At 38.7% G+C, this 26,734-nt stretch overlaps 1 protein-coding gene across 9 annotated transcripts; it reads right to left on the reverse strand.

The window, feature by feature from the left end:
• Window positions 1–1,405: 1,405 nt before the first annotated feature.
• Window positions 1,406–26,734, reverse strand: LOC103495149 (uncharacterized). 9 transcript variants are annotated; one of them, XM_051091470.1, is made up of 14 exons: window positions 26,273–26,668; window positions 24,050–24,208; window positions 23,695–23,930; window positions 23,549–23,591; window positions 22,671–22,724; window positions 22,313–22,376; window positions 16,548–16,604; window positions 16,109–16,215; window positions 16,004–16,042; window positions 4,907–4,995; window positions 4,718–4,796; window positions 2,059–2,106; window positions 1,826–1,934; window positions 1,406–1,726 (listed from the first exon to the last, which is right to left on the reverse strand). In XM_051091470.1, exons 5-13 carry the CDS (start codon window positions 22,710–22,712, stop codon window positions 1,854–1,856), a joined length of 606 nt encoding a protein of 201 aa, XP_050947427.1. In that variant the 5' UTR covers window positions 22,713–22,724; window positions 23,549–23,591; window positions 23,695–23,930; window positions 24,050–24,208; window positions 26,273–26,668; the 3' UTR covers window positions 1,406–1,726; window positions 1,826–1,853. The 9 variants fall into 9 exon arrangements, with proteins under 9 accessions (XP_050947427.1, XP_050947428.1, XP_008454838.2 ...); XM_051091471.1 differs by lacking the exon at window positions 23,695–23,930 and having other exon boundaries at window positions 23,993–24,208; XM_008456616.3 differs by lacking the exons at window positions 23,695–23,930; window positions 24,050–24,208 and having other exon boundaries at window positions 26,273–26,734.

Here is a 26,734-nt window from a genome sequence, read left to right on the forward strand (position 1 = left end):
AAAAATGATTGAATATTTGGTAGAATTTCCAGCTCAAAGGTGGTTAGGTACTATCATACCCTATTATGTAAGTCATAGAGTAAAATCAAATTGCAATTGGGACTACAAAAATAGTGAGCTTAACTTGCAAGCCATGTTAATCGATTGATTCTATCTCTCTCTTTTTTTTCTTTTTTCTTTTTTTTTCTCATAAAAATAGTAATTGTTATTGTAGATTATATTTGGGTAAATTTTCTATTCTACAATCATTATTTTATTTTTGTGAAAATGGATTCAAATTGGCCTATGATTTGCTAATATACTTATTAGGTTTTCCCTTTAGCTAGTTTTAGTGGACTCGGTGCCCAACAAAAGAGATTAATCATGAAAAATCATTGATTTTTATACTTTAAAAAAAATAGATATGTTCAAAATTTTGGTACTATGAACTATGTAGTTGGTTCCAAGTTTGTCTCTAATTTTTTGAGTTTCTTGATCCAAATTGATGAGACGTTACTAGTTTAAAAGTCAATAACTTGATATCATAATTTGTATAAAAAATTTATTTTAAATGGACAAAATGACTAAAATATTTATAAATTTAGTAAAATTTCATACTCTATCAAAAGTATATATACTTATAATCATTTATTATTTATTATTCGTATTAGGTCTCAATTTCGAGGGTAATTGGAGTACTTGGTTTCAATTTTTTTTTCCACCCTTTTAAAATTTTCTATTTTGTTGAAATTTCTAAACTAAAGGTTATCAATGTAAATAGGAAATAAAAAAAATTAAAAAAAAGTAAAGTTAAGTAAGGGTTAAATTGAAAAATAAAAAATGTTTTCGAGTGCAAAATTGAAATTGAGATTGAGGTTTCAGTAAAATTTAGGATAAAAGTAATTTTCAAACCATGAAATTAGATTATAAAATAGGCAAATAATTAGCATGTGATCAAGTTCAATAGCATTACTATCTCTTGCTCAAATGGCTGGTTATGTCAATAAATATTACTACAAAAATATACTAATCCTAATCAAATTTAGAAAAGTTTCTAATTTTAAAAATATTCATTTTAAGAAAATAATAATTAGCCGTTTCACACAAGCTACATACCGAACATAAGAACAAAAAAACACATTGTACCAATACCTTCTCTTCTCCTACTTCCATTTGTTCTTTTTATTATTATCATTATTATTTGAAAATAATAATAACAAGGAAAATTTTGTAAAAATCAATCAGACTCAAATGATAAAAATTAAACTCTCAAACTTATACAAATTTTAAAAATTATACAACTAGGTAATTTTTAAGGTCCATTTTGAACACTTAAGTTTGGAGACTCAATTTTTAAAATTGGGAATTTGAGAGTATAATTATAATTACCGTTCTACTTTAGAGGTAGTTGGGGTAGTTTTTGCAATTTACCCTCGTAATAAATTATTTATAAAAAAATCACATATCAAGCAAGATCTCTTTCTATATATCTCAGATCCTTATAACAGAACCTTGTGCGCCTAATATTTCAGGAGACTATAGTCAAAAGAATGTAAAAACTGAAGCCTAATTCTCAGGTTTGACTGGATTGTGGAGCAAAAGGCTAGCCTACAGGCGCTATCTCTCTCTCTCTCTCTCTCTTTCTCTCTATGGTTCTAATACACCAATGAACAAGATGAAAGCTCTAAAGTAGAGTTAATAAGGCTGCTTGATGCAATTTCAGGCTGAACTCCTCTGGCTGTATTGCCTACCAAACAAACCCATTAGATGAAAGCTGTATTGCCTACCAAACAAACCCATTAGAATTTGATCATAGTAAAATTGCAATGAAAACAAGAAGTCTTACCAGCAATTTGAAGCAAAAATGTATGCAATCAGAAGTTGACCGGAGAATAAGAATCTCGATGACCTCGAGAGGGTCCCTTAAATTTTCGGACCAGAGATGCAAATAAACTCTGCAATGCGATATTCAGTCACAATCATATGAAAGAGATATAGAGAAGTAGAGAAAAAAAATAGTAGTAATTAATTACATGAAAGAGGTACAGAGAAGTCGAAATACATAGAAGTAAGCTATACCTGAATTTTATGAGGTAAGCTAAGCCAGAATTCTAGGTTGGGAATAACCTGGAAAAAGAAATGTTGAGATCAAGGATATATTATAAAGGTAGTAGAGATATGAACTGAGTTGATACACTAAACATAAACCCAAGTAATTCTCCCTGGATAGTGTCAAGAGAGAATGGTGATACGAAAAAGAACATCGTGAATGTTCTATTAAACATAAAACTTTCTAGCATTAGAACATAATGAGAAAGAAGCATAAAAATCCATCAACTTACAGAAGACGAGGCACTTTCTTTCAATTCATAACCGAATATGATGGCTACAAGCATCTTTTTGATGAAATGGTACATGGAATTCCTTCTTTCGGAGGGAGGTGCTTCTAGGTTGGGGAAACATAAGAAAGAAAAGTGCACTTCTTGTTCCAAATGAGTGCAGAGTTTTCCTCCGGTAGCAAGTGACATGTGGCACACTATTATGACTGGTATGCATGATTTGGAACAATCAAATTGGTTTGCCACTAAGGACAGTAATACAAGCTACAGCTGTACCAGGAATTCATAGAGCCAAGTGCTTCCACACGTTTGAGATGAGAAATGGAAACCTATTGAAATGTATACAATGTATGGGCTACTAGATATGCTTTGAAAGAGTGCTTCCTAAGACTTTTCCAGCTTGCCAGCTCAAAATTAAATAAGTGTAGTAATTCCGAGATAGATGACAACCACCATTTATTTTTTAAATTGGACTCGGGAGTCTTCCTAGGTGTAAAATCGCTACATTCTTTTGCTGAGTACACTTTTTTCCTAATTCAAGCTGAATGGAGGAATTTGTAACTCTACCTTGGCCTTCATTTGGAACAAAAGGGTGTACAACCTGGGCAGCAACTTAGTCAAGTGGGAGTGTTGCCAACCTCCCTTGACGGTTTGGTAGAGGTCTGTCTCACTCGCTGTAATAACTCTTGCTGACCAACTGGATTTGGAGGTCCACTCAATAAGATGGCTCTGTTTGGAAAAAGGTTTTCCAGAATTTATGGTGTCTCTTGCCAGATGACACCAGAGTTCAAGAAGAAAAAAGGAAATAAACCATCAGTTGATATAGCTAAGAATTTCTCCCTCTTTGCTCGTTGTTTCTGGGAAGATAGGTGGTTGGGGGAAAGATCCTTCTACTCTGCTTTTCCTTTATATCATTTATCTTCAATGAAGAAAGTATCAGTGTCTAATGTTTTGGCTCAGCCAGTCCCCACTTGGAGTTCCACTATTCTTTATTTGCAAGGGAGACGAAGGATATTATCACTTTCCTTTCTTTGTTGCGGTGTTTCAGGGCTCTCCTGGGTGAGGGACTTTCTCTTGTGGTGCCCTAGTCCTTCTTCCTTTGTTTGGTCAACTTTCTTCCCCCAATGAATTCAATTTTTGTTTCAATGTGGAGGATGGGAATTCTCAAGAAGGTTAAGTTTCTTGTTCGGTAAGTTCTTCATGGAAGGGTTAATGCCTTAGACAGTGTGTCAAGGAAGGTACCTAATTTGATAAGGTTGGGGTGTTGCATTCTTTGCAGGAGGGCTGCAGATGACCTTGAACGCAAGCTTTGGAGTTCTGATTTTGCTTATGCTGTGTGGACTAATTCTTTAACGAGTTAACCTTTTTATCGGCTAGACAGAGTGACTGCAGATTGATGATTAAAGAATTCCTTCTTCATCCTTCCTTTAGGAAGAGAGGAACATTTTTGTGGCAAGCGAGGGTGAGTGCTATTTTGAGGGAGACTTTGGAATGAGAGGAAGAATAGAACCTTTAGAGGGGAAGTATTGATCCAATTCAATAAAATTATGCTTCGTAATTTCATGATCTGGACACAAATCACAACAATTTCTATTTTTCCTTGAATATTTTACCAAGAGTCCAAAGGATTCATGGAGCATCATCCTTATTTCTTATGATGTTTGGTCCTTTAGGATGATTTATGTTTCCTTGTGAGCTTCAATTACAAAAATTTTTTTGCAATTTTTCGCTTGGTTTTATCTTTGCTTAATTGGAGGTCTTTCCTTCAGATTGCCTCCCTCATTTACAGGCCCCATTTTTGTACGACCCTGTATTCATGCATTTTTTTCTCAACGAAAACTTAGTTACTGATCCAAAAATAATAAATCATAATAAAAGAAAATTTATTTGGTCCTTGGCCTTTAGAAGTCTGAATACTGAGGATAGACTCCAAGGAAAGTTTAGGAGGTGGTCCCTACACTCTCAGGTTGTAGAATGTGTTCGAATTAGGTGGAAATTGTCTCCCATTGTTCATGTAGATTTGAATAGCTCGAGAGGTTTTTTTTTCATCTTCAAAGAAAGTGGACAATTGGCTTATGGAAGGCCTCCATGTGTAAAACTTGAAAGGGACAAGGTGGTCGGGAGTTGTGCCTTCAGATTCCTTTTGTGGCAAGTCTGGAAGGTAATGAATGGTAGATCCTTCGAAGATAAGTCTTCTAATTTTTATTCTTTTGTAATAGTGTACAGTGTCTTGAAGGATTCGTTTACATGCAAAATTCTTTTGTTACTTTCTTTAAGACAATTCTTTACCCCCCCCCCCCCCCCCCCAACAACAAACTAGGGAACTTCTTATTTGTTTAAAGGTAGCATATGGGAAAAACCACTGCAGCTATTTTATTAAATAGAATAAGGATACATACATCAACACCACGAACTTTGAGAACAAAATATCGATAGACGATCCCAGCCAAAAGATATCCTCCAAAAAGACATAATATGCTGCAAAAACCAAAAAAATAATTACTAAAACAAAGAACCATATATTAGCTAACTACTGGACAATGTTGACAAATATAAGTTAACTTTCAACATTAAAGGGAGTGGAATACATGATTGTAAAGGTCCCAAAGAAGCCCCAGCCTCTTCTATGAACATGTACAATCTTTGCACAACCAGAAGGGTGCCTCAAGGATGTAGCCTGTTACACCAAAGCTTCAATCACAAGCAACACTGAATATGCTTTTTGATAAAAGTAACCAAAATCTAAAGGTAACAAAGAACATTTGATATTTACATGATAGCTACAATGTTTTAATCAACAGACATCAGAAAGTACCTGCAAGCTAATTCTCCTCAGGAGTAAAGATATTATGAATATGATCATGGACAGCTTTTCAAACGGTTAGAATGAGTAGGGCTTTGCCCTAGAGTACTTTTGGAAAGAATAATAAATAAGATTTTATTTCCTAAATATTTCCTAGATCTTTTCCTTTCTTATTCCTATTGTACTCTATTTATTCTCCCTTTGTACCTATTGTATTTTGTTCATAAGAAAAATAATAAAAACTAAAGTATCGTGGTTTTTCTCCCGGTTCTCAGGTTTCCACGTAAGTCTCGTGTTGTTGTTAATTGCTTTCAATATGGTATCAAGCAAAGCAATAACGAAACTTTAGAAAACAACCTAGGAGAAACCCAGATCGAAACTGAACCCGTCACTGCCGCCGTCGCCGCCACCATGGAGAAACTGCTCCATAACCTACAGAAACCGCCGATCTACCCAACGGGAGTGGTTCCACAGCCTATGCGCCGCCGTCTGACCAGAAGATGATTCACGCGCCGCTCGTGTCCGGCGCGTGGGCCCACGCGCCGCCGCCGTTTCACGTCACCGCCCAGCCTGTTCCCTTCTACGCACCGTCGGATGTCCAACCGTCAAACCCTTCCGGTCGTCTGCATCCTCACGCGCCGCCTATGAGTTCCAGACAGCAACCCTCAACCGTAAATCTGTCAAATCTGTACAGTAAGCATCCGCTGTACGTCGACTCTTTACAGCAACCGCTGTTTTCTGGTAACGAAATTGATCAACCCCAGAACAGATCGGACGTTGAAGCGGGTGAATCTTCGACGCATTCCAAACCAACCGAGTTGTCGATGTATTCCAAGAACCCGGTAACTTCGTTCCCTAATTTACCGTCAAATTATATAACTGGCTCTTTGGGTTCGTCTACAGGAAATTTTTCAGGTGAAAAATTAAATGGTCAAAATTATTTTTCTTGGTCTCAATCAATAAAGATGTTCCTCGAAGGTCGACACCAATTCGGCTTCTTAACTAAAGAGACTGTACGTCCTTCACCAAGAGACGTCTTGGAACGACTCTGGAAAGGAGAGGACTCACTTATTCGGTCCATGCTGATTAATAGTATGAAACCACAGATCGGCAAGCCTCTACTATATGCAGCCACAGCAAAAGATTTGTGGGATACAACTCAGACCCTTTACTCGAAACGACAAAATGCCTCTCGGTTATATACACTGCGAAAACAGATCCATAATTGCAAACAAGGGACCCTGGACGTAACTACCTATTTTAACAAGCTCTCTCTCCTCTGGCAAGAGATAGATTTGTGCAAAGAGACAGTTTGGGACACACCAAATGACAGTACACAATATGCTAAACTTGAAGAGGCTGACCATGTTTATGACTTCCTTGCAGGACTTAATCCCAAATTAATAATGTTTGTGGTCGTATACTCGGACAAAGACTTCTTCCCTCCCTAATGAAAGTTTGTTTTGAAGTCCGCTTGGAAGAGGATCGCACTAATGCCATGGGTGTATTGACTACCCCTACCATTGACTCCGCTGCCTTTAGCGCTCGGTCCTCAAATCATGACAGTGACAAGAATAATGGAAAGTCAATTCCTGTGTGTGAGCACTGCAAGAAACAATGGCACACCAAGGATCAGTGTTGGAAACTCCACGGTCGTCCCCAGGAGGTAAGAAACGGTCCTCCAACGAGAAACAGAACTCAAGACGTGCCTACATCAGTGAGACTACCCCTGCTAGCACTTCTCAATCAACTGATCCTACTGTGAGCCAGACCAAGACTCCGACTCTGGGTGCCATTGTTCAGTCAGGTATGCCTCAGTCCCTTGGGCTTATTAGCATTGATGGGAAGAATCCCTAGATCTTAGACTCGGGGGCTACAGATCACTTGACAGGTTCTTCGGAACACTTTATCTCATATGCCCCGTGTGCCGGTAATGAAAAAATTTGAATAGCCGATGGCTCTCTAGCTCTGATCGCTGGCAAAGGACAAATAGTTCCCTTTGACAGTTTTGCTCTCCAGAATGTTTTGCATGTCCCTAAACTGTCTTACAATTTATTATATATAAGCAAGATCACTCGTGAGTTGCATTTTAAAGCTATCTTCTTACCTGAATCGGTTTATTTTCAGGACATGAGCTCGGGGAGGACGATTGGCACTGCCCGATGTCACAATCGTAACTTCTCAACACGATTGTGTGACACTTGTTTAGCTCGATCAACAAGTCAGTCGTTCGAAATTCGGAATCCGCGGACAAAGTCGCGGTATGATGTAGCCTCCCTCCTCGTTCTTGAGAAAATGTTTTTATAAAACGAGAGAGAGAAATTAAATAGTTGAAAACATCATAAAAAAAGCATTGAAGACTGTCAATTGCAAAGAAAATTGCTTAATTTGCAAAGAGTGCGACAAGGCTTGGGCGGGGGTCGGACTAGTCATGTACCCCCTATAGTACATATTGAGAATTTTGGCCTTGGCAGGCTTGCATATGAAAAAGCCGAAATGTCACACTGTGACTCGGCGACACCTAAATGAAAGAATTAACCTAAACTACTTTCAAGACATAAAGATAAAGTGATTTTGGGGTATTCAGGCATACGGTCATCGGTAAATAATACCTTGGACAATTATGCCCTTGACATTCTCCCCCACTTAAACGGTTGACGTCCTCGTCAACTGACGAAGCTGGAGCTCTTCGGTCTTCTGCGTCCACGCTTCAAAGTCTTCGACAGGTCCTCCATTGGTTACCTCCACGAGGGGCTTCTTCCGCTTCACCAGGAATTTATGTATCTCCCTCGTGGGCCTTCTACCAGTCTTTACTCTGACAGCAAGGGCTTCCTCGACTTCTCTGTCTTCCTCCAGGTCCAGATTGACAAATAATCATACGGCGTTGTTGCACCGTTAACTGGGAGCTTGGTCATCCACTCGAACTCAAGAGGGCATCGCTCTCGATCTACCCCCTCCTCCATCGGCCTTGAAGCTTCTTCTAGGCATACTCGAGCGATGTCGGCCATCTGTTCCCATTCCTCTTCAACTCTGTGAACTTAAGGGCGGTCCCCTACATAAGGGTCATCAGCGACGGGCGGCAATACAGAATGCCTCTTACCTTTAATCTCAAACGGACTTCTCTTGATCAGCAAGTCTGTCTGAGCACTATGACCGAATTGGGTTACCTGCAGCAGTTGAGCCCAATTCTTTTGTCTGTCATCAACACAATGATGCAGGTATTCTCCGAGCACACAGCTGAATTGCTCGGCTTCAACTTCAGGAGTCTTGGTCGCACCGACGACCCCAAGACTTGGCCCCTCGATCATGGCTTGTTTTGAACCATTGAAGGCGACCTGACACTCGCGGTTCTCGCTCCACTGAGTGTCTTCCTCTCTCAACGACCCACCTTGGTGGCACTCCTCCACATGACTCAGCGCGCTCATCTGGCTCTGCACAGAACAACACTTTCCTCCCTTGGCATCAGTAAGACTCAGCGGCACCACGGGGAACTCATATGCTTCATGCCTAGTGACACAATTTTTCTCGAGTCCCTTTGCCTTCGTTGTTCTTACTCGACATTGCCTCGGTTGGTCATTTGACTTTGGGAGATGCTTCACTCCACGTGAGCGGTCCACCCGCCTCATGAGCATGGGGAGTGGACATTTACGCCGAACCATGTGCTTACTCTGGGTACGGCGGTCAACACACTGTTGTGGGCTTCTGTCCTTCTTCTTCAGGGAAAGGACGTGGGCTCCATACGGAGCTTCTACAGATCTACTAAATCCTGTATTCAACATCATCTTTGATGGTTTCCGAAGTTTGGCTAACTCCGGTGGCGCCATGCGATAAGAATTCTTCGCATGCGCTTTTGCCTCTGGCAACAATTCTCTTCCCTGGTCGATCGTCCTTCGCATCAACACGGATTTGGGCCAACTACTTGGCATCGCACCATGGCACTTCTCTGGGACACACAGAGTGTCCTTGGGGACTGTCTCTCTCGGCTTTTCCAACGCCCCAAGCAAGATCTCCACAGATGGTGGTTCCTCTTGGGCGCGACTCTTGTCTAGTTGCATGGCCGATATCATTTTAAACCCGTTGGGCTGACGAATCTCTGCTTGCACTATCGTGGGAAAGGATCCAGTAAGACATCTGGCTGAGGGCATTGGTATAACTTGATGTTCAAGGAGGAACTCCATTCCTAGCACTACATCGAAGTCATCCATCTTCACCACCACAAAGTCTACACGGCCCTTCCATCCTCCCAACTTTATCGTCGCTTGTTTCACTAATCCGACAACAGGTAGGGCAATGGAATTCACGACCTTCATTCTTCTTGAATCCTTCTCCCAACGGAGTCTTAGCCGTCTGGCCTCTGCCTCTGTTACGAAGTTAAGGGTTGCATCAGAATCAATCATAGTGCTTTTCGTCTGCTTTTGATTGATCCAGGAATTAACATATAATAAGCCCCCTTTCGTGGGTACGTTTCTCTCCCCTGACTTTTTCTGGAGAGACGACAGATATTTTATGGCCCCTATTCGAGTCCTTTCGCCTTCATCTATCAGGCCCGCTTCATCCTCATCTTGATTTGATTTATCATCTGAATCCGCGATTAATGAGGCCTGAAGCGCATGAAAGTCAACTTTATTCGGGCATTCTCTTGCCATATGTGGCCTACCACATATGAAACAACTGAGGCGGCGCTTGGGTGGGCTTTGATTATTCGACCTTTGCCATGTGTTCCCTGTGTTTGACTGGTGAGATCTGCGGTCTTCACCAGGGCATTTCTCTCCCCCTGCAGTTTTGGGAGAACTCGGACGACTATTCCTGTTCCTTCCAGGTGAGGAACTTTGGTGACGTCTCACATCTTGAGAGTCACTTGTCAGATCGAACAACCGTTCGGCTGCTGCATACGCTGACGTGAGGTCTTAGACCCTTTGTTCATACAACTTGGCCCTTGCCCACGGTTTCAGCCCTTCGACAAAACAGAAAACTTTGTCTTTCTCTGTCATATCACAGATGTCTAACATCAACCCCGCGAACTGTTTCACATACTCCCGAATCTTGCCAGTGTGTCTTAGATCGCGCAACTTTCGCCGAGCAAGGATTTCCACATTCTCGGGGAAGAATTGCGAGCGGAGTTCTCTCTTCAGGGCATCCCAAGTTTCTATTGTGCAACGTCCTTCCTGTATGTCCACATACCGGGACCTCCACCACAACTTGGCATCTTCAGACAGATGCATCGTGGCCAATGTCACTTTGGCTTCCTCGGTAACGGTGTTTGTAGCCTTGAAGTACTGTTCAAGGTCGAAAATATAATTCTCTAAAGCCTTTGCATCTCTTGCCCCACAGAAGGGCTTTGGTTTCGGGATCTTTACTTTGCTAACCGAAATCGCTCCTCCAGCTGAAGCTTGGTTTGCCACTGCTCGCATCGTGAGATTCAGCCTTGCGTTCACGTCTGCGATTTCATTTCTAACGACATCGAGGGTGACTCTAAAATCCTCTGACATGCCGTTTATCATCTCTAATAGTGTCTTTTGAGAGCTATCTAGCTCGTTGACACGTTCTTCCATGTGGGCAGCAAAGCCTGATGAACTGTCCCCACGCTCGTAGTTAACAGTTCTTCTGACATTTGTGTTTTCTTCTAGGGTGTCAACCCTTGCCAACAACTCTTGTATCGGCAACCCTTCGACACGGCCAGCTACCGCATCGATCATATTAGTTTTCTCGGAAATTTCACCGAGACGAGACTCCAAGTAGCGGATGGAGTCGGGAACTTCGACTAGGTAGAGCATCTGCTCTTCTAGCTCCACTAGTCGGTCTTTCTGGGCCTTGCCCGATGGATTCGACGACGACATGTTTCGGTCTTATCGTCAATTAGCCAACCTGGCTCTGATACCACTTGTCACAATCGTAACTTCTCAACACGATTGTGCGACACTTGTTTAGCTCGATCAACAAGTCAGCCGTTCGAAATTCGGAATCCGCGGACAAAGTCGCAGTATGATGTAGCCTCCCTCCTCGTTCTTGAGAAAATGTTTTTATAAAACGAGAGAGAGAAATTAAATAGTTGAAAACATCATAAGGAAAGCATTGAAGACTGTCAATTGCAAAGAAAATAGCTGAACTTGCAAAGAGTGCGACAAGGCTTGTGCGGGGTCGGACTAGTCATGTACCCCCTATAGTACATATTGAGAATTTTGGCCTTGGCAGGCTTGCATATGAAAAAGCCGAAATGTCACACTGTGACTCGACAACACCTAAACGAAAGAATTAACCTAAACTACTTTCAAGACATAAAGATAAAGTGATTTGGGGGTATTCGGGCATACGGTCATCGGTAAATAATACCTTGGACAATTATGCCCTTGACACCCGGCATAGCAGGGGACTTTACATCCTTGATGATGATACCTCATGTAGTAGTTTGTCTAGGGTTAGTTTACTGTCATCCTATTTTAGCACTTCTGAACAAGACTGTATGTTGTGGCATTTTCGACTGGGCTACCCAAACTTTACATATATGCAATATTTATTTCCCCACCTTTTTTCTAAACTTGATGTCTCTTCTCTAACTTGTGATGTGTGTATCCGGGCTAAACAACATCGAGTCTCTTTTCCCTCACAACCATATAAACCTACACAACCGTTTACCCTCATCCATAGTGACGTTTGGGGTCCTTCCAAGGTCACCACCTCCTCAGGAAAGCGGTGGTTTGTAACTTTCATTGATGACCATACCCGTCTTACCTAGGTCTACCTTATCACAGATAAATCCGAGGTTCCATCCATTTTCCAAAACTTCTATCATACTATCAAAACACAATTTCATACAAAAATTGCAATTCTTCGAAGTGATAATAGTCAGGAATTCCAAAACCATAACCTTAGTGAATTTCTAGCATCCAAGGGGATTGTTCACCAAACCTCGTGGTCGAACGAAAAAACCGTCACCTTGTGGAAGTAGCCCGTTCACTTATGCTTTCCACTTCCCTTCCATCATACCTGTGGGAGATGCTATTCTTATAGCCGCTCACTTAATCAATAGAATACCTTCTCGTATCCTCCACCTTCAGACTTCCTTAGATTGTCATAAGGAGTCTTACCCCTCTACTCGCCTTGTTTCTGAGGTTCCTCTTTGTGTGTTTGGGTGCACCGCTTATGTCCATAATTTCGGCCCTAATCAGTCCAAATTTACCCATCGGGCTCAGGCCTGTGTGTTTGTTGGGTATCCCCTTCACCAGCGCGGTTATAAATGTTTTCACCTGCCGTCTAGGAAATACTTTGTCACTATGGACATTACTTTCTGTGAAAACCGACCCTACTTTCCCGTTAGCCATCTTCAGGAGGAGAGTGTGAGTGAAGAGTCTAACAACACCTTTGAATTTGTTGAACCTACTCCTATTACCGTGTTTAACATTGATCCTCATCCCATAATCTTACCCACAAACCAAGTTCCCTGGAAAACATATTACAGGAGGAATCTCATAAAGGAAGTTGGGTCCCTTACTAGTCAACCGCCGGCTCCAGTCCAAGATTTCGAACCTCCTCGAGACCAAGATATGGAAAACCCTACAAAACCTTGTACTAATAATACGATGAGTGAGAATGACAAGTCTGATGTTGCTGTTCTTGAAAATATGGAAGAAAAGAACCGTGATGATGAGATTGAGGTTAGAATAGAAACCAATAACGATGAAGCTGAACAGGGTCATACAAGGAAACTTGATGAGTATGATCCCTCTCTTGACATTCCAATTTCATTGAGAAAAGGTACCAGATCCTGCACTAAACATCCCATTTGCAACTATGTTTCCTATGATAATCTCTCTCCCCAGTTTAGAGCGTTTACAGCAAACCTTGACTCTACCGTAATACCGAAAAATATCTACACTGCTCTAGAGTGTCCTGAATGGAAGAATGCTGTTATGGAAGAGATGAAGACTCTTGAAAAGAATAGAACTTGGGAGATCTGTGCTCTACCCAAGGGACATAAAACTATAGGATGCAAATGGGTGTTCTCTCTCAAATACAAAGCAGATGGTACGCTTGATAGGCACAAGGCAAGGTTAGTTGCAAAGGGATTCACTCAAACGTATGGTATTGACTATTCAGAAACTTTCTCCAGTTGTTAAATTAAATACTGTTAGAGTCCTGCTATCTGTTGCTGTGAACAAAGATTGGCCTCTATACTAGCTGGATGTTAAGAATGCTTTTTTGAATGGAGACCTTGTGGAGGAAGTCTACATGAGCCCCCCGCCAGGATTTGAAGCCCAATTTGGTCAGCAGGTGTGTAAACTCCAAAAATCCCTATATGGTCTGAAACAGTCTTCGAGAGCATGGTTTGACAGATTCACTACCTTTATCAAGTCCCAAGGGTACAGTCAAGGGCAATCTGACCATACTTTATTTACAAAGGCTTCCAAGACAGGGAAGATTGCTATTCTAATAGTTTATGTAGATGACATTGTTTTGACTGGAGATGATCAAACAGAAATCAGTCAACTAAAGCAGAGAATGGGTGATGAATTTGAAATCAAAGATTTGGGAAATCTGAAATATTTCCTTGGAATGGAGGTGGCCAGATCTAAAGAAGGTATTTCCGTGTCTCAGAGAAAATACACCCTTGATTTGCTAACCGAGACAGGTATGTTGGGATGTGTCCTGTTGATACTCCTATTGAATTCAACTGTAAACTAGGAAACTCTGATGATCAAGTTCCAATTGATAAAGAATAATATCAGCGCCTTGTAGGTAAATTAATTTACTTATCCCATACTCGTCCTGATATTTCCTTTGCTGTGAGTGTTGTCAGCCAGTTTATGCAGGCTCCCTATGAGAAACATATGGAACCTGTTAATAGAATCCTGAGATACTTGAAAAATACACCTGGTAAAGGGTTGATGTTTAGAAAAACAAATAGAAAGACCATTGAGGCATATACTGACTCAAATTGGGCAGGATCTGTTATTGACAGAAAGTCTACCTCCGGTTATTGTACCTTTGTTTGGGGCAATCTTGTAACTTGGAGGAGTAAGAAGCAAAGTATTGTGGCCAGGAGCAGTGCTGAGGCTGAATACAGAGCTATGAGTCTAGGAATATGTGAGGAAATTTGGCTCCAGAAAGTCTTGTCAGATCTTCATCAGGAATGTGAGACACCGTTGAAGCTTTTTTGTGATAATAAAGCCACTATTAGTATTGCTAACAACCCAGTTCAACATGATAGAACTAAACATGTTGAAATTGATCGGCATTTCATCAAAGAAAGACTTGAGAGTGGAAGCATATGCATTCCGTACATTCCTTCAAGCCAACAGATTGCCGATGTTCTTACCAAGGGACTTCTCAAACCACACTTCGACCTTTGCGTTAGCAAGTTAGGACTCATCGATATTTACGTTCCAACTTGAGGGGGAGTGTTAGAATGAATAGGGCTTTGCCCTAGAGTACTTTTGGAAAGAATAATATATAAGATTTTATTTCCTAAATATTTCCTAGATCTTTTCCTTTCTTATTCCTATTGTACTCTATTTATTCTCCCTTTGTACCTATTGTATTTTGTTCATAAGAAAAATAATAAAAATTAAAATATCGTGGTTTTTCTCCCGGTTCTCATAGGTTTCCACGTAAGTCTCGGGTTGTTAATTGCTTTCAATACAAACAAACTCCCTCCATGATTTAACAAAGAAATCCAAACAACTTCCAGTGCATTCCAGCGCTTCAAATTCAGCTATAAAAGTTAAAACCTAATGATGAAATTATGCCAACTTTTCAAGATGAAAACAGCAATAGCTGAAGTCATGTCATGATGGAGTACTCAAAATTGGATAGGAACAGTTATGATCCTTATGATATATTTGAATTCTACAGAAAAGGGTATATATTAAAAAGAATTGAGCATGACAAAAAGGCATCCAAGATGAAACAGTTCTGGAAGGCAGAAATGGTGGACATGGAGAAAGCTGATATAACCGGCTAACATGCAGCTATCATGCCAAACCTGTAAAGGGGCTTATAAGAGAGATAGCGCAACACCAGAGTGGCTTATAAGAAACAACTTCAATCGTAAAGTTATCAGATTAATCCAATTTTCAGTACTCCAACAAAAGGCTGTGTACTCGTATCCAAGTCATATTTCTTTATGACTTTACTTGAACAGGATCTGTTCTATAGGTTGTACAACTGTGTCCTTGAGTTCTAAAGAGAAAATAACCATATTTCTTTATATTTAGGTGAACTATTTGACTTTTCTGATTTCCTTTTGTTTCCGAACACATCAACTGAATAATACTTTTAGGGCACCTTTTGGTTCTTGGAAGTATTTATTATTCTCTCTTTTTTGTATTTCTCTTCTTAAATTCTTCATGTAGTTTTTTGCTCCTTTGGTTCTTGGGACTATTTATTATTCTCTCTTGTTTGTATTGATCCTTTCAAATTCTCTTCACATACGATTTTTTTACTCCTTTGGTTCTTGGGGGTATTTATTATTCTCCCTTGTTTGTGTTTATCTTCTTAAATTCTTCACGTACAAGTTTTTGTATCATATAAGAAATAATCAAAATTAGACGGTCCAAATAAGACAAGACAGTAATAATCTTGAAAATCATACAAAAAGTAACTAGATAATTATAAAATGAAAGTGAATAAACTAGATATAGATATTACTCCAAAATAAGAAAGAGAGAGAAAGAGAATAGATCAAGATATTGTAAATTTCAATCTAGTTGTCGATCAATATCAGATCAAAAAAAGTAGTAGGAAAAGGCCTTCTCGACAAAGACACAAGTATCTTGGTGATGCACACAAGAAAATATATTTAATGATAGAACCTAAAGAGTAATTATTTCAGAGGGCAAAAAGCAATTAAGAAGAGCTGTCATGTCTATAAAGTCAAGGCACTCACATAGTCACAAGGCCCTATCTTTTCCAAAATTTGTGGTACCTGGAAAACAGACAAATATTAATCTATTTTTTATTACATTCACAAATATTATGGCACAAAACACACCTGAATACCATCTGTCGTACAAATTACAGACACGGAAAGTGAGCACTTGACCTTAGTGCCAATGTTAGACATCTTAACTGCAACACCCCTGTCAGGATTTTTTATATCTGTCAACATAAGATAAACAATTAATATACTTGTCATCACGTACGAACCGTGGCGATAACTTGGACCTCTGGTCATGGAATTGAAATTATGCACATACATGGTACATGTAAAACAAGCATATTCAATATAAACAACAGAAAATAAAAACGAAGAATGTGACGAGACTAAACTATTTATGTTACATGCTATTACATGGTCCAAAATAAAATGAGAATATTTATAAAAGAAAAAAGGAAGAAAAAACAGAATAAATTATATTAAAAGAATTTAAAAACTATATTAAAAAGAAAAACTGACTGAAGAGAAGTACGAAAGAACAAATATGACTTACCAATGATGCTGATGTTCGTGCTTGGCACAAGACCAATGGTTGTGCATACATCATAGCCTGCATTTATACCACAGATCGAGTATGAGGGCGGCTATGTAAATATTCTTCGAACACCAATAATATTATTAAGATGCATGAAGTCCCATTTTTCTTTGCAAAAAAGTAAAATGCAAAAATGTTATTGTTTCTGAACGTTCAACTCCCTTAAACAATAGCTAGAGCATTTTATTTTCCAACATGGCCCAGAAGATCTCCTTCTGAAGTTTCTATTATACTTTGCATTAAAAAAAAGTACCCCAATTGGCATGTATAGTAGTTACTAGTTACAGACTAATTACGAAATAAAAATGATAATAAGACTTAATATCATGAAGCTTCAAGAATAATAGGATCTCAATCCTAAGAGTGTCTTTTATGGGACCCTGCAGTGGATAAAGTTCGCAGTAGGCTGGCCTCTAGGAAAAAGAGCTTCTTCTCTAACACGGGTCGTCTAACTCTGATAAAAACCAGTTTTGAGTGGCATTCTAGTTTATTTCTTCTCTCTCTTTAGAGCCCTGAATGAAGTTTGCAAGGATTTAGAGAGATTGATGCGTGATTTCCTTCGGGGAAGGGGTTGAGGATGGAAAAGGTAAGGATTCTCATTTGATTAGACGAAAGGTTATTGAGAGATCGGTATCTTTTGGGAGATTAGAGATTGGGAACTTAAAGATTCATAAAACCCTCTTAGCCAGATGGTTGTGGTGCTTCTCCGCAGAGCCTTATTCTCTTTGGTGTAGGATAATTGTGAGTAAACATGGTTCCATCCCTAACAAAACCTTTGGAAAGACATTTCGGAAGAGCTCCCCGACTTTGTTCCCTGGGTTAGTTGGGGAGGGAAATGTACTTTTGGAAAGATCACTAGGTTGGGGAGAGTCCCCTCTGGGGGACTTTTCCCCAATTGCAACATCTGTCTTTGCTTAAAAATCATTTTGTCTCTGAGTTTCTTGTGTGGTCTAGGAGGTCGTACTCATTTTCTTTTGGTTTCCATCAAGCCCTTACCCGCAGGCGGCAGGGAGATGTCAAATGTGATGGCCTTTCTTTCGATTCTAGTGAATCATCCTTTTTGTATTAGGATAAGAGATGTGAGAGTTTGGAGCCCTAATCCTTTGGACGGGTTCTCTTGTAAGTCCTTTTTCCAGTGTCTGATCCCCTTTGGGTGAGTCGGTCTTTTATTCGTTGGGGAGGATTAATGTCCCTAAAAAGGTTTAATTCTTTACTTGGCAAGTTCTCCACAGTCGTATTAGCACGTTGGATAGGCTTATGGGGAAGACGTAGTCGTTGCTTTTTGTTGTATCCTTTGTCGGAAGTTGGACAAAGACTTGAACATATTTTATGGCATTATGTGTTGGTAAGGCTGTTTGGGAATGCTTTCTTCCTGTCATTTGGCATGAGTAGTGTTCGTCACAGAGTTGTTAGAGATATGATCGAGGAGATCCTAATCCGCTGTTTAGGGAGAGGCCGTTTTCTCTAGAGTGCTAATGTTTTTGCTATTTTATAGGTGTTGTGGGACGAAAGGAATAGGAGGGTGTCTGGGGGTTGAGAGGGTGAGTGGAGACGTGTGGGCACATGTCCGTCTTCATGTCTCTCATTGGGCTTGGATTTTGTAATTACCCTTTAGACTTGATTTTTTTTATTGTTGGAGTCCCTTCTTACAGTGGGACTCTTCTTTTTTTGGGCTTTTTTTTTTTTCACCCATTTAATCTTTCATTCTTTCTCAATGAAAGATTTGTTGTTATCAACAAAAAGAAAAAAAAGAATTAGAATCTCAAATTTGAGCAATGTCAGGTTCATATTAGTTGAAGATCCTTCTATTGCTTTGAAACCAAACTAGGCAAAAAAGGAAACACGAGAGGTTCACCCAAACTATAGCTTTCTTACTTCCAAACTTATGACCACAAAAAACTAGCATGTGGCCTAGTTTTTTTCCCCTTTTTTTTTTTTTGGTATTCATGAGTGTTTGGATCATTGGTCAACTTACACGCTCCTCAATATCCACTAATCTCACGAGACAACCTATCTGACTCTATAAAATTTGATTATCGAGGAAACTCATAGGATATTAAATCCTAGGTAAGTGAATGGTATGGATTAAAATTATGACCACTTACCCGTTTATCAGTGGCCTACTCACGATACATTTCCAAAACAGCAATAAATTGAAGGCTAGAAAGCTTGGTCCTTATTGCAAATTGCAACAATATAGTGCAAATGCTTATAACCTCGACCTTCCCACTTCACTCCACATCAATCTAATTTTTAATGTTTCTGACTTACATCCTTATATGCGATTCTTTTCAGCTTGGACGAGTTTTTTGGGTAGGGTGGAATGTTGATTTTAGATACTATATTAAATTTGTCCTTATCCACTAGCTTAAGTTTTTGGGTCAATTGGTGATCTAAGATGGTATTAGAGCAGGTTACTTCAAGATGTTCTTGGTTCAAGCCCCCGCAACGTTATTTCCTCCCTATTTAATATTAATTTCCACTTGTTGGGTTTTTCTTGATATTTCAAGCCCATGAGTGAGGGGGAATGTTAGATAATATGTTAAATTTTCCCCTACCCACTACCTTAAGCTTTTGGGTTAATTGGTGATTTAAGAGTTGATGTAGTATTGAACACTTTGTTTCAGTTTTGAGTTTTCTATTTCTTGTCTTTAATTAAACCTTGTTACCATGGTGTAAAGTTGTTTCAATTTTAGCTTGGTCTGCCCCTATAAATACGGGAGCCTATTGTTATTCTAAGTTTAGCTTGGTTTACACCAAGTTTAGAAGTGTTTTTGGGCATCGTTGGTGAGTGTGAAGAATTTGGGTGTTTGATTGCGTAATTGCCTTTAGAGAGTCCAGCTCTCTCGAATAGTTGGATTATCCTTTCTTGTGTGTTTTCTTCTCTAGTTCTAACCTGATATTGTAAAGGGAACTTTTTTTTGTAATATCATAACACTTTCCATGTCATTGCTCTATTTTGGTGTGGTTTCTGAGTTATCTGTAGGGAAATTGTTAGATACCAAAAAGCAGACTCCAGTAGTGATCATTATTGATTTTGGTGACCTTTCAACTTGATTATTGAACCTTCTACTATATTCATGGTTCAATACGGTTGAACCATGTTAGGTACTTAAGAACCTTGGAGAACTATTGAGGTAAGAGAGCCAAGCTACTTAAATACCACATTGGGCATCTCATTCCAACTATTTTAGCCCACTCCATGTTTGGCCCTATTATTATGATAATACTTGTTCTCACCCCCCTTTCTCCTCTTCCTCACACCTCCACTCTCACTAAGCTCCAAATATTTACCAAGTAAAAGTAGAAGGCCAAGCCAAAGCGAAAAACCCAGTAGTAGCCACCACAAAAAGAAGCAACGCCGACAAAAGCTGATATACTAGTCTGCACCCCAAACACAAACTATTATAATACCTAGACCATTATAATCCGCAGACTATTATAAGTCACTCCTCGACCCAAATGCTCCCTTAGGGTTTATTCCTATTTTGTATTTTCCATATTAGTATTTTCCTTTTATGTTTCTTGCCTTTATTGAGTTCGTTGGAGTCGATTTATTTTGTTATTAGTTGTAGCTCAATGCAAGCCAACTATTCAATATTATTACACAAAATTAACACTAACCACCATTTCATACAACCTTGGTTCCTAAACAAATCACCAAAATAACATGACATTAACCATGTTTTGCTCGAAAGTACTCCTTCAAAAACCTGATGCACCAACTGTCCAATCATGAGAATCCTAACAAACTGTTAGACCACCTATTGTTTCACAATACAATAGAAAGGGAAAGAAAGGAATAGCACGTGTCAAGGGGGACCACAAAGGGACCCAAGTTAATTAGAGTTATATTTGTTATAAATAGTTGTTCAAAGGGGAGGGAAAGTTAGGTGTGATTTGATTAGTTTACGTTCTATCCTTGAGAGAAAGGATAACAGAGAGAGGAGGGTTTTCATTCTGAGTTTCTCAAATGGATTTCCTTATCAATTCAATCATTATTCATCTCATTGTTCTTGTAATTCATCTGCTGCTTATATCAAATAAGATAATATCATTTCAATTCTAGTATCATCTTTTCGGGCTCCATCATATTGGTATCAGAGCTCTCATCTCTGGGAAACCTAAAGAAAATGGCATAGAAGAGAATTGAGGAGAAATTGGAGATGTTCGATCAGGAGATATGAGGAATAAGAACAGAATTGCACAAGCTACCCGCGATCGAAGAAAACCTCATGTCCTTGGAGAAAAGCATAGAGAGATTGGAAATGCAGGCCGAGAAACAACAGCAATTGTTGTTAAAATACGTTGAAAGCACAGCGAAGGAGAAATCGGTGATGAACGAAGGAGTAACCGAATCTGTAAGTCATGGATCCGCAATGAAAACAATGGAAGAAGAAAGTTCATTGGTGAAAGAAATTAGAAGTGAAGCACGAGTGAAAAAAACAGAAATTGATCTAAGTCTGGGTGATTGAAGCAAATTTAAGAAGGTGAAAATGTCAGTTTTCAGTGGAACGGATCCCGACTCGTGGTTATTCCGAGTAGACCGATATTTTCAGATACATAATCTCACCGATTCAGAGAAAATGATTGTCGCAGTGGTTAGTTTTGACGGAGCTGCCTCAAACTGGTACAGGTCGCAAGAAGAACGCAATGAGTTTAAGGATTGGGCGGATTTAAAACAGAGGCTATTGGTGAGATTCCAATCAATCAGAGAGGGCTCAATTTGCGGAAGATTTCTAGCAATCAAACAAGAATCAACCGTAGAAGAATATCGAAATCTTTTCGACAACAAGAAATTGGTTATTGCTCCTTTTTCAGTGGCACCGTTACCAGAATTACCAAACAAAGTCCTGGAGAAAACATTTATGAACGGGCTGATTCCATGGATTAAAGCAGAAGTCGAATGTTGGGAGCCTGTTAGGCTAGCACAGATGATGAAATTGGCCTAAAGAGTAGAAAATCGTGAGATCACAAGGACAGCGGCGAATTTGAAGGGAAATATTGGAGGTAAGTATCAATTCAATTATTCGAATAATACTAAATCGGATATTTCTACAAATATAATTGAGAACAAATCTGGAACCACGTTTCCAACCCACTTACGTTGGCAAATTTTCCACCAAATTCTACATACCAAGTATAACAGACCAAAAACACTTTCTTATCTAGAAATTCACTCAATATCAACCAACATTTCATTTTTTTCTACAGTAACTTGTTATTGACATAGTCAAACTGATTTAAATTGAATCGTTAATTTACTAATTAATTCAAATGAATGTGTTTATACGTGTCCTTGTCAGGGTCTTATAAAAGATTTTATTGAAAATGGCATACTACAGATTCTTACTATGCCATGTATGTGTCATATGATTGTGAGGTAAAATTTTAAAAATATGACAAATCCTAGATTCCTACCATGCCATGTATGTGTTTTATGCACGTTTACGACTGTGCTACTTCAGTAGAGCAACTAAAAGGTTGCCCTAAACACAATAAACCTTGGATTTTTCAAGTCAAAGAAAAACAGAGCCGTTAGATTGCACATTTCTAGTCAGCATGAGCATGAGCAATTAAGGCACCTACTCTATCATTTGAGGTTACATGTTCAAATCTCTATCCCATTCTACTTTAATCACATTTATATTATAACAAAATTAAGTAGTGTGTGAAGCTCTGGAGTTAAAAATTTAAATTTAGCTAGATGCAAAAATATTTACCTTCTATCTTGTTTGCTACAAGTGCACCACAGCCCATCCCACAGTGTGAAGGTCCCCCACAACCCTGCAATACGCAATAAGAAAAACTAATAAGCAGGAAGCCAAAAATTAGGTATAAAATTATAATAACAAAACATTCAGGAAAAGCTCGTACTCCATTTCTGTAAGAAATAACGTCATTTTTTTTATTTGAGAAACACATATCATATCATATATCAAAAAAGAATGAAATAATTTCAGCAATCTTTAACGTAATGATTTGTATTCCCAATATTCTCCTGCCCTTTCTTGTTTTTTTCATTTTATTAAGGAAACAATTTCTTTAACAATGCCTAACAGGAACATGAGATGGACTTACCGAGCAATCAATGCACATAGGTGGATCGTGATTGAAAATCATCCCATCACATAGCTGCTCCATAAAAGCATAAAAGATATCATAAAGTTAAAAAAATAAATAAATAATCACAAAAATACATGGAAAATCATAGAATAGATTTCCAAAATCAGGCTAAAAGTTATAAGAATATCGCTAGAGTTATCATACATTGGGTGATTGAGTGCATCTTTATCATATCAATTCATTATATATATTGTATAGATCAAGGAAATGGCATCTAGTCTTCTTAACACACAAAGAATATGCTGGACAAAGTAAAAGATAAAAAATGTTGGAAACAACCCAACAATTGATCCAAACCCTCATGGACCAAGCTCCCATTCATCTGTATTTATTCTTCCTACATAAATTTGTATCTTTCTTCAGTTGTTTCCTTCCACAACAAATATTTTGTCCTCCTACGGTCCTACCTCAGGCTTTGTACCTTCTTTGTTAAATCTTCCACCTCAAATCTAGGGTTGTAACATCGGGTTGAATATGAAATGAATGAATGTGAATAATGTCTTTCATTGTAAAACAACCGAATAGAGCTAGAAAGAATCCTTCTTCAGTAACCACATAACTTTTGCAAAAAATTGAGCATGTATCGCATATCTATTGAAATATTTAATCTGAAGGAAGGATAAAACCTTATTGAAAAAAAATTGATGATCATTAATGAAAAACAATATTCGTTAGATCTTATTTATCTTGACTAGGCCCTTTCTTGTAGTTTGGCTCCTTTTAATGGGATTTTTATTTTCGTACATCCTTTTATTTTTTCTAAATGGAATTTAACATTTCTCATTGTAAAAAATAAATGAAAAAAAATATATATGTAACCTGATGGAGCAAACCTGAAACCAGACAACAGTATTATTTACTGCTACTCTGTAAAACCTGAAAAGAAATTAATGGAATTAAAAAAAAATGGAAAAGGAATGAAAAAGAGGAGGAAATAAAAAGCAGAACTTATAGTTAACCTCACAAAAATTAAACTTACAAGGAGAAATCAGTTCAAAAGGCAAGCACACCAAATACAAAGATAAACCACACTCTTCTTTTAACAATGGTCTAGCATCAATTTTGTGGCTCATTTTGAAAATCGTTCAAGCAGTCATTAGTTTGTGTTGACTGTTTCCCAAACAAGACTTTGGCTTAAGGCTCAGTTGATGTATATGTTTCATGCTCCCAATATTCAGAACTCATTTGTATGTACACCTCTAATAATTCAACTTTCTATCAGAAAATTAACAAGAAACTAATGAAATATTAGGAAAGTAATTATATTAGGAAATTACTAGTACTAGTAGCATAATTGTAATGACTTGAAAGTAGGCAGAGGAGAGGTTATACACAGAAGAAGTTAGGAAAAGTGGAGGTAAGGTAACGTATTGTTTTGGCCTTTTGGGGAATAAGTCGTAGTGGGTGGATTGTGAGAGAGATCGCCCTCTTGAAATTGCAATACTCCCAATATTCAGAACTCATTTCCATGGGCACGCTTATAATTCAAGTGTCTGTTAGAAAATTAATAGGAAAATAATGAAATATTAGAAAAGTAATTAACTTATTAGGATACTACTAGTACTGGTAGCATAATTGTAATTACATTTTTTTAGATGTAAACAATTGTTATTGAGAAAAAAATGAAGAATACAAAAGCTTACAAAAACAAGTCCACAAAAAAACCCTAGAGAAAGGGTTTCTAGCAAAGTAAGATATTTCCTAGGGAATAATTACAAAAAACTTTGAAACCAAAGCTCAAAGAGAGACATGGAAGTTCACCAAGGACCAAATCTCACAAGGTTCTAGGTTCCTTATCCACAACTCTAAACACTCTATGGTTCCTCTCCCTCAAAGCAAAGATCCCGCAACAAGGCACACACCTCACCAAACCACAAAAAAAAGGCCTTTCTCTTTGAAAGGCGAATGGAGTAGAAACTCCTCAAATGTCGAGCAAGCATCCATCGGCCAGCAAGCACAACATCAAACTCCTAAAAGAAGCAAATCCACACAAACCTCGCAAACAAACATTCTCAAAGAAGGTGATCCAGATTTTCCCCTGCCTTCAGGCAAAGGATGCAGCAAAAAGGACCCAGTAACAAAGGCATCTTTCGTGCAAGCCTATCCAGAGTGTTAACGGGACCAAGCAGCACTTGACAAGAAGAGAACTTAACTTTCTTTGGAATCTTAACCCTTCATAAAATATCAAAGACCGACTCACCAGCGGGAGAGCAATAAAATCCTAAAGTACGACTTACAAGAGAAGCCCTCTAGAAGGGTTTAGACTCCAAACCCGAATATCTTGTCTCCCTTCTGAAAATTTAAAACCCTTAATCAAAGAAAGAAGAGGTACGTCCTTTGCAAAGTTCAGCAACCAAATCAAAAAATCAGACATGTGAAGGTTTTTAAAGGGAGACAAGTGATATAACCAAGGAAACGCAAAGGAAATGGATTTATTTCCCACTCAATGATCTTCCCGAAATTACATTTCCTTCCCTACCCCCACACCACTAAAAACAAGATGGGAAAAAGAGGGAAGCTGAAAAGAAATATCTTTCCACAAATTTCGATGTGTGCCTTTAACCCCTCTCGCCACTCATTCAAAGGGATGGGAACCGTATTTACTCACAAGGATTCTTGGTATAAGGATTGGGCCTGACCTCAAGGGCAAAAATGCCAAAGCCATTTAGCCAATAGGAATTTGTTGTGTAACCTTAAATTACTTATCTCAACACCCCCAGAACGTATTTTCTTGTCACTTTCTTAGTGAATATCCGCACAGAATCTCAAAAATCGAGCACTCGTTTTTCATCCAATTTTCCCTAGGCTTTTTCTTATTGGAGGACTCCTCTGAAGGAATACTCTTCCTTGCCGTACAATTCACAGGATTTTCCACCAGATCCCAACTAATCAGATGAGAACCACTCCCTTCCTCCCCTTCCCAAAGCACAATTGTAATTACTTGAGAGCTGGCAGATATGTGGTTATAAATAGAGGAAGTTATGAAGTGTGGAGGTAAGGTATTATTTTGGAGAATAAGTCCATAGAGGCTGGATTCTGAGAGAGATATCCCTCTTGAGATTGAATACTATAATAACCATTGGAAAGGGTGATGGTTATATCTCCACATTCCACCTTCAAAATTACTGCTGCTACTAATAACCTAATAACATTCCCAATATTTTCCTATTAACACTGACAACCCAGCTCAAAGCAATACCCAATAATTGTTTACGTAGGAGTATGACCTAGTGCATAACCTTTCACATAATTCTAACCACATTGAGCATAATGAACAAGTGAACGACTAGCTTCTCATCAGTCTCATAGCAGAACCAACTTGATGTTTATCAAATTCTAAACTGAATTCCATATAGATATTTAAGAAGTCATCAACTCCTCCTAATAGAACAGTAGAAACTACACTACAATTTCATACTTCACTTCCATCACAAAGCAGACAAGATTAAGTGAGAAGCAATAAATTAGAAGCAACACCCAGATGAAGAAACTGATAAAACTTTCATATATTGACTTCTAATCAATGAAGCACAGTCCGTGGGGAAGAAAGAGAATACCCGTCTTCGCTGAGGACTCCATGAGGGGATTTGGAGGTGGGCGATGCCAGATTGAAGTTATACATCTTGCCATTGTTAACTAAACTATACTCGCAAATGGAGAAGGCGGAATTGAAGGGCAGAATTTGGTGTAGAATCATGAAGAAAAAGGTAACCCATTTCACAAAATGGATTCTACGCATCATTTTGTTCCCTCTAAAATCCCATGCCAGTTTTCTTGCGGACTAATTTCCTGGATTCGTTCTGTCCTTTGTTAATACTCCTGTTTCTTCAAGAGATTCCGGTACTGTTAATGCTTTTTCCTTTGAATCAAATTTCACGAATCACATCCGAGTGGTTGGAAGAGCCGTGACCTTCCTGGAGGAAACAGAAATTCATGAGGTTTTGCACTTTTTATTTACCATTAATAAATAATGGAAAGAGTATCTTTCTATTCCTTTTTTTTTTTTTCCTTTGTGTGAA

This window comes from Cucumis melo, chromosome 10 (assembly GCF_025177605.1).
Source record: "Cucumis melo cultivar AY chromosome 10, USDA_Cmelo_AY_1.0, whole genome shotgun sequence".
Lineage (NCBI taxonomy): Eukaryota > Viridiplantae > Streptophyta > Magnoliopsida > Cucurbitales > Cucurbitaceae > Cucumis > Cucumis melo.